Genomic DNA, 10,386 nt, shown 5'->3' on the forward strand with positions numbered 1-10,386 from the left:
TAAAGTATAAGATTAAATATGTTTATAAAAAAATAATTGAGAAATGTTAAAATTATATTATCATTGAGATCTACTCTACAGGCATAATCATACTCTCCCATTTGAACCAGAAGTAGAATGAATTCACTTCTTCTGAAATCATGATTTTGAGCTCCAAACCATGGTTTTGATCCAAAACCATGGTTTTTATTTTTTTCTGGGTGTTTGACAAGTTTGAGACCCAAACCATGGTTTGGGTTCCAAAACCATAGTTTTCTATGTTATCCAAACAGCTCTTGACGTAGAACCTGTCCCAAAAATCCAATTTAATTCATGATACATCAAGTTCCAATGCAATCCAAACTCCCCCTGTCGTCTTCTTTTTGGAATGCAAATTCGGGCCCGGTAATTAAAAGAGATTACACCCAAGAAACAGCATTCGGTAGGATCATCTGTTTTCTTCCCAGTCGTCTCTTTTTGCGCAGTTCCTCACAAAGAGTTTGATGATTTTCTTCTGCTTCATCTCCGTCACCGATTCCTTCCCGCAACATCTTAATCATCCACCTCCGGCCTGACGTCACACCCATAACGGCCGTTGCAACCAATTCCTTTCGCTCTCTATACAGTGGAACAAGTCAAATACTAGCATGCACAAAAATATATTGTTTATTGTTTCCACAAAAATATATTTAAATTACCTATGATGTTGCTCTTCCGTTTAAATATTGGAAGATCCATTTCACTAGCGTTATCGACGTCATTATTTTGATCGAAAAGAAAAATTGGTTGCAATATTCCCATTTTTATTTGAGTTTCTCATTTGAGCCTCTGATTGGAATTATTTTAATACGAACGAATGATATTCTGATTGCGTGCATTATGTGTCTACTGCGTATTGAGAACTAGTCCAACTAAGTTTAGTCCTGCTAGGTTGCTATCCGGAATTGAAAATAAAGTATAGTAGTATTATTTAATACTTATAAATAATTTCACTTTTTAATTACTGGTAAATTAATGTAATTTTAGATTTTAAATCAATAATGAATAAAATTTAAAAACAGTTAAAAGGTCCCTATTTAGAATTTTTATTGGTTAGTAGGATTTGATATGAATTTATAAATTACTAGCATTCCAGGTCATTTTAACCAATGAAATTTTTAAACAGGGACCTTTCAATAATTTTCACAAGAGTTTTATGTATTTTTTAAATCTAAATTAATACATTAATAAATATTTTTATAAAGCGAAAAAAAAAAAGCATCCATGACAGATAATATAAAATGGTGAAAATAATTGTAATCATATTTTGCTTGATTTATCTTTTTCCAGATTACACAATCACGCAGTGGCCAATAATTAAGAGATCATCTAAAATCTACCGGATCATCTCTTATCACCTTGAAATATGATCACTGACCGTACAAGGCCAACGATGGAGAGGCGGCAGTGGAGCATCACTTCTTACCGACCGCATTTGTCACCAAAGTCCATCGCCTTCTTGTTTCCTGTTAAAATTATTGTGGGCTAAGACTAAAACATGATAACTGCAGTGAACCCTGGTATTCACAACTAACAAATAACAATTGTCCCCAAATTACTTGTATATAAAATCATAAAACGTGCTCCTTTCACTTCTGCTTATATGATAAAATTTTCAAAGGGTCCGCTATGATACTTATCAAGTGATGAGCATGCGGTGCTCATCATTGATGAGTATTCTGAACCCTCCAGATTAAATCTGGACGGTTCAAATTTAATTTTTTAGATAATTATTTTAAAATAAAAAATTATTTTTTTAAAACATGATAGTTAAGAGATTATCTTTATTTTTTATTATATACTTATTAAAATAATCATTTTAAAAAAATAAAATAAAAATAAAATTAAATCTGAACCGTCCAGATCCGATGATCACCCAATACAAATTCATTTTCGGTTTTATTTAATATTTATAAGACAAATTGCAGAATTTGCAAAAGTGTCATGTGATCACTTGATATAAATTTTAGCAAATATAATGGGCTCTAAATAAGAATAAAAGTAGAGAAGCGAAAGTAGATCGAAGACACAAATGAGCTAAGCCAGTTTAATTGGGATGTACTACGTCCAGTCTTTAATAAAAGACCCTATTTGACTTTTATTTTGGTCCTAAATATAAGACCCCAATCTACTTTGTCTCTTATATTTATACATTTTTTTTCAAAGTAGCCCTTCTAATAATAAGAATTCTAGTCAATACACTTAATTAGCAATGATATTTTAAGAAAGACAACACCTATTTAGGACAAATAACTAACTCAACTTACTTCCTTAGTCTCCTCAAATTAGTTAACTGGCTCTTATAATTAGAAGCAAGAGGTAGTAAGAATTAAGAATCTTGTCATTGGAATAGGAATGGAAAGAATACTACTGTTTTTTTTCTTAACAGTATATTTGTCATCATTCAAACAGATCAATTCGCTATTGATTAAAAAAAAATTTAACCCAAAAAAAAAAGTCAATTGTGTTTTAAGAGCCCATCATATTTTTCTTTTTCCAACAAGTGCCCATCATATTTTTTTTTACCAGCAAGTGCCCATCATATTTAAAAACAAGTTTTGCCATATACATTACTCTAATACAGAGACTTGTTATTCCGCTGAAGTTATTAGTATGCTGTTTTGTTTTGGACAATTCAACTCAAAAGCCATATGCATTTTGCTGGATTCACTTTTATCTTAAACGTCTCCCCCCTCAAGCATTTCATTGTTTTTTTTTTAGCTCAACGAATGAATCCTGAGCTGACCCTAATTAATGTCCGCTAGTTAATACTACCTCTTTCTTTCGTTTATATGACAATAAACGTAAAAAGTGATTACGAAAATGGATATTAACTCAAATTTATTAAACTACGAACTGGATTGAGCGCTCATAATAAAAGCTCACGAAAGAATTTCTAACTTGCGTAACGGAGATGCTACAATAAGAGAAGCTTATGAACATAAATGAGAACAATATAATATATTGTTACAACAGTTCTTCTTCCAATTTGTGTTGCCATTTGACATACATTTCAATAACATAAGAAGATGAATATTAATGCATGTAAAATGATTGTACGTTTTATCTAACAATGCAATTGATTAGGTTAGCCATCATTTAGTAGCCGGAAATGATTGGTGGAGGTGGTGATGCGTATGAAGCGCCAAAGACTGGAGGAAGAATTATGTTATCTTCTGGAGGAGGAGAAACGGGTGGCGAGGATAGGGTAGGTGGAGAGGAAGACTGGGGTGGAGAAGGAGGCGGTGAAGATAGTGTAGGCGGAGGGAGAGATTGGGGAGGAGAAGTGGGTGTTGGAGATAGAGTAGGTGGGTGGAGAGGTTGGGGAGGAGAAGCAGGCGTTGGAGATAGAGTAGGTAGAGGGGGAGAGTGGGGAGGAGAAGTGGGCGGTGGAGATAGAGTAGGCGGTGGGGGAGAGTAGATAGGAGTTGGAGGTGGAAAGAAAACCGGGGGTGGAGGAGAATGGACTGGAGGTGGCGGGGAGTAAATTGGAGGTGGGGGTGAATGTACCGGAGGTGGAGGAGAATGAACAGGAGGTGGTGGGGGAGAAGATATAGGAGGTGGAGGTGAAAACACGGGGGGTGGGGGAGAGTGGACCGGAGGAGGCGGAGAGTAGACTGGGGGTGGGGGTGGAGAGTAAATCGGGGGCGGGGAGAGTGAACAGGGGGTGGGGGCGGAGAGTGGATTGGAGGTGGAGGAGAATGAATAGGTGGTGGGGGCGGTGAGTAGATCAGAGGCGGTGGGGGAGAGTGAACAGGTGGAGGTGGTGGGGAATGGTGGAGGTGGTGGAGAACGAACTGGAGGGGGTGGAGAATAGACTGGTGTTGGTGGTGAAGAGAAAACTTTAGGTGAGGGAGATTGGGCCGGTGGAGAGTCCGGTCGATGTGGGTGCTTTGGGTTTCGATCATAAGGATCAGGAGATGGTGCCTCTGGTGATTCAGGCTTAGATTGGGGAGGTTGAGGTTTAGTTCCCTCTTCTTTTGGTGGTTCGGGAGGCTGTGTTTTAGGAGGGTGCTGGGGTGGTGCTTGAGATTTAGGTTTAGGACTCTCCTCTTTAGGTTGCTGGGGCTGCGGTTGTGGTTTAGTGTGTTCTTCTTTAGGGGGTTGTGGCTTTGAAGGTGAGGATGGGTGACCACATTGTTGCTTACTACAATCAACAGGCTTGCTCGTCACAGCAGAGCAAATATTTGCTGCTTTTTGATTTGGCTTATTTGGTATGCAATTACCAGTATCGTCAAACACCACATTCTTTCTAGAAGAAGGCTCGCAGCCTTGGTCCATGCCATTGAAATAGTTATCTGCAAATGTGAAATTCACCAAACTAGGCAAGCTACATATGTTTTGTGGCACAAAACCGGTGAACTTGTTGTGTGCAATTGATATTACTTCTGCCTTTTTGAGTCCGTCACAGGACTTCGGCAAGATGCCGCCAAACAAGTTCTCGCTCACATCAAGAACTGTCGCACTCTCAAGCTTTCCAATTTCCATTGGTAAGCATCCTGTGAGATTGTTGTTGGCGAACACAATCTCATTCAATGTCTTTTCCATTTTACCAATGCTTTCCGGAATACAACCTTCAAAGTGGTTATGGGCAAACACTACCACGGAGGCCGGAGAATTCCCCAAATTTTCAGGAATTGTCGATGTAAACCGATTATGGTTCAAAAATATAGCATCGGCCGGCTTGTTAAAAAGCTCTGAAGGAAGTTGGCCTTCAAAGTTGTTGTACCTAAGATCAATGTATTTAAGCTCCGGAATTGGTAGAATACACTCCGGAAAAGGGCCAACAAAGCGGTTATTGCTGATATCTAGCTCAAACAAAAGCCTCAACTTGGAGAAGCTCTTGGGAAGAACCCCGCAAAACCTGTTTGAGTTAATGTGAAGTAAAGCAAGGTCGGTCAACAAACCAAATTCGGCTGGAATATAGCCTGCAATATCTGCATGATTGAGATCAATTCCAGCCACAACGGTGATGTTTGGATCGTCCAAAGCCGGGGCACAGAAAATGCCATTATAGGAACAAACATCTGCTCCCACCCAATTCTTGGTGGTCTCAAAGGGGTCTGAATACATCGCTGTTTTCCATGCTTGAAGCGCAATATAAGCGCTCTTGAGTCTGCTATGGGGAAAAGTTAGATTTGTCTTGTAGTTGTCCGAATAATTATCAGGCAAGTCTTCATTTTCACGAAGCGTCAATAATTGTCGATGAGCAATGAAGGAGACCTCAGCATTTGAAAGAGCACTTGAAAAGTATACAGATGCGAGTAGAAAGAATAGCAATAGGAGGCAGTCCGAGGCCTGCATTGTATGGAGAAGAAAGAAGAAGAGGAATAATCATAAAGTGCGTCGCCCCCCTTAGAAGGCCCAGGACAATTGAAGGAACCCGTTTAAGAAGGGAAAGAAGGAAGACGTTACATTGACGCGTTTAATGGCTAGCGAGTGATTCTCCGGCATTTTCTAATCAACACCCTTATTATTGTGAATTATTTGTGTTCACAGTATAGATGCCGCAAAATTCTCCACCCGCAGCGTTCTAGCATCTCTAATTATAGGAAATAAAATTCATGCAATAACGAAAACTTGCGTACCCTGTTGAAAATAAAACAACTGTATGTTTCAATATTTATCATTGATATGTGACTTTTTTAATTTAAAATTTAAAACACAGCAAAGAAACATAAGCATGTATAGGTAATATACCACCTCCGCTACTCTTGTTGGCTCTAAATATAAGATCTCAATTTATTTTATTTCTCATATTTATTTTTTTTTCAAAGTAGTCACTGTAGTAACTGCACACGTTAAAAATTCTATCAAATAGTAGTTCTAGCTAATACACGTGATTAGTAAGAGTATTTTAGGAAAAACAATATTTATTTATTACAAATAACTAACCTAAAAAACTTTTTTAATTTACTTAAATTAGTTAACTAGTTCTTATATTAAGGATCGGAGGTAGTAGTATGCTAATGACACATCCTTATTGTCAAAGAGGATTGTTTGCATGCATGGTAATTCCCAGTGACCTTATGCCAGTTGAGACGAGACAAAATTGAATCCTAATGATTGCAGTATAATTTACAGAATCCACACTAATTAAGATGTACATAATAAGAATTTTAATGTAATATCTGGTATACCAAAGAATTCTTCAAACGACAAAGTGATTCCCGATTTCATGTTCTACCATTTTATCGATAGTTTCAAATTTCAGGTGAAAAATTGTCAAAATTATATGTATCAATGTAAAAACTTAAAAAAGCACCAACTAATAAAAGTCATCTTGTTTTTTTATTTTTTTGGGGGCAATATAACAACTGGAGGCTCCTCCACGGGCTTCCACTATTGGTTTACTTGGAGGCTAGAGCCACCACTGGAGAGAGTGGGCCGGGCCGGATCCTTCGTCAATTCAAACCATCCATTTTTGTAAGCCTCATGTAGAAGTAGGGGTGCACATGGGCAGGGCTGGGCAGGGCAGAACCCCTGCCCGATGCCCGGCCCGAAACCTGAACGGGCTGCATTTTGCAGCCCGTTGCCGGCCTTGCCCATAAAAGCCCTAACCATTTGGGCTGGGCATGGGCGGGCTTTGCTGCCCAAATGGTGATGACCTACCGATATCACATGTAAAAAAACTTTCATCCATACCTGAAAATTACATTTCATAATTTTATATTTTCACACATTAAAATTATCCAAAAATAATTCAAAATAAGTCTTAGCAAATATCCAAATAAATAATATTCATAATCTATTTAGAACAAAACAACTCTCAAGATTGTAATTAAAGTCTTGAAATTCAAACGGTTTGCATTAATCTCCAGAAAGTTGAGAAAAGAATAAAACATCTGAAAAAATTGAAGAGAGGTTGAAGCACATTGAGATATTCCATTGGGAGCCAAGGATGGCGATATAATAGAAACTTGATTATCCATTTAAGTGGCAAAATTAAATGTTACCTAAAGGATTGCAAAAAGATATTAAAATTGAAGCAATTGGCTGACAGGAATAACATAGACCATATAAAAATGGGGTGAAAATAATTGTAAAAAGAAAAATAAAAAATCTTATAATCTCATAATAATTTAATATAATGACTTTTAATATGTAAATACTTATTATGCGATACAATGCAGTTAGCAGTCCATACAACTAAAAGACTTCTTTCTATTATATGACTTGTTCATAAAAAATTAATACAAAATAACTAAATATAAATTAAATAGAAAACATGTAATTCATATAATTAAACCCCAATTTTCTTTCCATGCTCCTACCCCAATCTTGTTTTCTATCTTGCATAAATATTCAAAATTGTTTATTTATACAAATATGTAATGTATGAACTCCATTCTCTAACAAAGAAAGTTATTAATGACATGGAGGGGAAGATTGACTTATAAATAGCCAACACTACAACAGCAACAAACAATAGGATATGCACAATAAAGCTCACGAAGAACAAGTTAAAAGTAAGATACTACTGCTTCTTTAGAAGAATTAGATCCCCTAAAATAGAAAACTAATAGACATGTAATAATAATAAATTAAATTGCAAAGAGGAGGGAGATAACTTTTTTTTAGATAAAGAAATGTAATATATTAATATTATTTTATAAATTATAATATATATATATAATCTGGGCAGGGCTAAATGGGCAGGGCAGCATGTCCTGCCCGATGCCCAGCCCTGCCCATGAAATGCCCAGCCCAAAGATGCCCATTCTTTTTCGGGCTCTTTTTTTTCGGGCTGGGCTGGGCAATTTTTCTTCGGGCTCAGGCGGGCTCTGCGGGCATTTGGGCTTCATGCACACCCCTATGTAGAAGTAGTATCATTTTAGAGCCAATTACGAAAGCCTGGTACAAAGGACTGTTTGGATTTTGGAAAATTCTATAGACACTTAGGCTTTGTTTGGTATGAGGGATTTGGGAGGGAGGGGAGGGAAGGGGAGGGATTTTAATCATTTTCCCTTGTTTGGCAACACACAAATTTTAGGAGGGGAGGGGAAATTTTAAAAAAATTCCCCTCCCCTCCCCTCCCCTCCCTAACCTCCTCTCCAAAATTGGGAGGATTTGGAGGGAAATGGCAATATTTTGTCATATTATGACCATTATGCCCATATTTTGTCATGTTGTAATCATTATGTCTATATTTTGTCATGTTGTGACCATTATACCCACACCTTAAATAAAATAAGAGCAAAATTATCCATATTAAAAATGTTTTTCCCTCCCCTCCCCTCCTTTTTTATAAATCCAAACAAGATAATATTAAAATCCTTCCACTCCCCTCCCTTCCCCTTCCTTCCATTAAAATCCCTCCCCTCCCCTTCCTCTCATTGAGCCAAACATACCCTAAAGGAAGGGGAGGGGAGAGAAGGGAGATCATGGGTTTTGTTTGGTTGGAGGGGAAGGGAGGGGAGGGGAGATTTCTTGTTTGGTTCAGAAGAGGAGGGGAGGGGAGGGGATTATAAATTGACAAATATGCCCTTATCTCTATATTTATATTGATTCATTCTTTTATTACAATATTTATATCAAAATTATTATTTTCTAATTTATCAATTTCAAAAAACCAATTACCTCACTAATATGTGATAAAAAATTATGATAAAACTAAAAAAAATTAGAAAATATTATATAATTATAAAAGACACAGCTATAATATGTATATATTATATAATTATAATACACACACTATGATATATAATTATAATAGACACAAGCTATAATATGTATATATTATATAATTATAATACACCACCCTCTATTAATATATACTCGTCATATCATATTACAAAAAAAATCGCTGTCATGATAGAAATATTATATTATCATTATCAAATATCATTAGTTCATTACATAATTGGCAACATTAATGTCACCTAACATCAAAAATCACCAAATGATTAGTAAACTAAATATTTCCTAAGTGATTCATAATAGGCAACATTAAGGTCACATAATATCAAAAGTCACCAAATAGTCAGTAAACTATAAATTTTCTAAGCCATTTATAATTGATAACATCAACATCACTTAACATCAAAAGTCTCCAAATGATTAGCAAACTAATTTCCTAAATCATTTATAATTTCCATAAGCAAATCCTTGCGCCCAATAAGGGGACATTCAACAAATGTCCTTAGTAGCCCATCATCACCCATAAGAGCTTTATAGATCTTGGCAATATAGGTTGTTGAGACGCCACAATCTTTAACCATATTCCATACTTCTTCACCCGAAACTTGTGGAATCTTTCTAGCACTTTCTCTAATAGTTTGTGCAATTTCAGACATGACATCCTTAATCTCACTTAATTCGGAGTCTTTTTCCTTAGTTGAATTCACCTTTTGCTTCTTTTTAGATGAAGCACTTGCAACTCCAAGTGAGTTATCTTGATTGACACCATTATCAAGTATTTCAAAATGCTCCATATTAATATTATGTTGGGGAGCAACATCTTCTGTGTTGTTGCCTATATCAAGAAAGTCCTCTTTATTAATTGAATGATGTCTCTTTCGCATCTCACCTATAATATGAGTTCCCTCCCCTGATGCTCTATTATTTTCATACAAGATGATCATCTTGTTATAGTTGGGAAAGGGAATATCTCTCTAATTTGCAGCTTTAGGCTTTGACTACAAAAGAAAAAATTCAAATAATAGTCAATATTAATGAATAAATAGAGGGTTTAGATGTTAAAAATTCTCCACAATAAATAACATAAACTGACCTCAATAAGTTGACCCCACACTTCATCTCCTGCCTCCCATAATTGGGTTGATGGGTTCCAAGCAAACCCACTTAAACCATTTTTAAAAATATCATAAATTTCAGAGAAGTTATTTTTTAAAGTTTTCCACCTGTTCTTAATCTTCTCCTTGTCCATTTCAATATCAAGTAAAGCACTCATCTCTTTCATAATGTTCTCATACGCAGTGGTTGTGAACATGTCATTTACTTTATTGCCACAGTTATATTGTTCCATGAACGCGACAACAAGATAATCATCCATCGCTCTTGTCCAATTCAAACATTGCTTATTGTTGTTCGGTTTGGGCAGCATTCTGTTATCAAAATAATAAAACAATACGACAAACAAAAGTTATTACATTACATAAAAAATTTAAAAGCAATAAGTCTCAAACTTCAAATACAATCCATAAAAGTCTAACTACAAAATTATTACAATACAACCAAATTTAAAAGTAACAAGTCTCAAACTTCAAATACAATACATAAAAGTTTAATTTCAAAATTATTACAATACAACCAAATTTAAAAAAAAAACAAGTCTCAAATATCAAATACAATACAACCAAATAGACATGAAACAACAAGTACATCAAAGCACAAGCTTTAAACTGA

General features: G+C 35.8%; 1 protein-coding gene across 1 annotated transcript; it reads right to left on the reverse strand.

The window, feature by feature from the left end:
- Positions 1–3,117: 3,117 nt before the first annotated feature.
- LOC114753979 (pollen-specific leucine-rich repeat extensin-like protein 3) lies at positions 3,118–6,582 on the reverse strand. The gene is given in 4 exon segments (XM_028942694.1): positions 3,118–3,671; positions 3,674–3,795; positions 3,797–5,316; positions 6,373–6,582. Coding segments are annotated over 4 exon segments (2,406 nt in total).
- Positions 6,583–10,386: the final 3,804 nt, after the last annotated feature.

This window comes from Neltuma alba, unplaced genomic scaffold, assembly GCF_004799145.2.
Source record: "Neltuma alba isolate B1F8T4 unplaced genomic scaffold, ASM479914v2 tig00008349_pilon, whole genome shotgun sequence".
Classification (NCBI taxonomy): Eukaryota; Viridiplantae; Streptophyta; class Magnoliopsida; order Fabales; family Fabaceae; genus Neltuma; species Neltuma alba.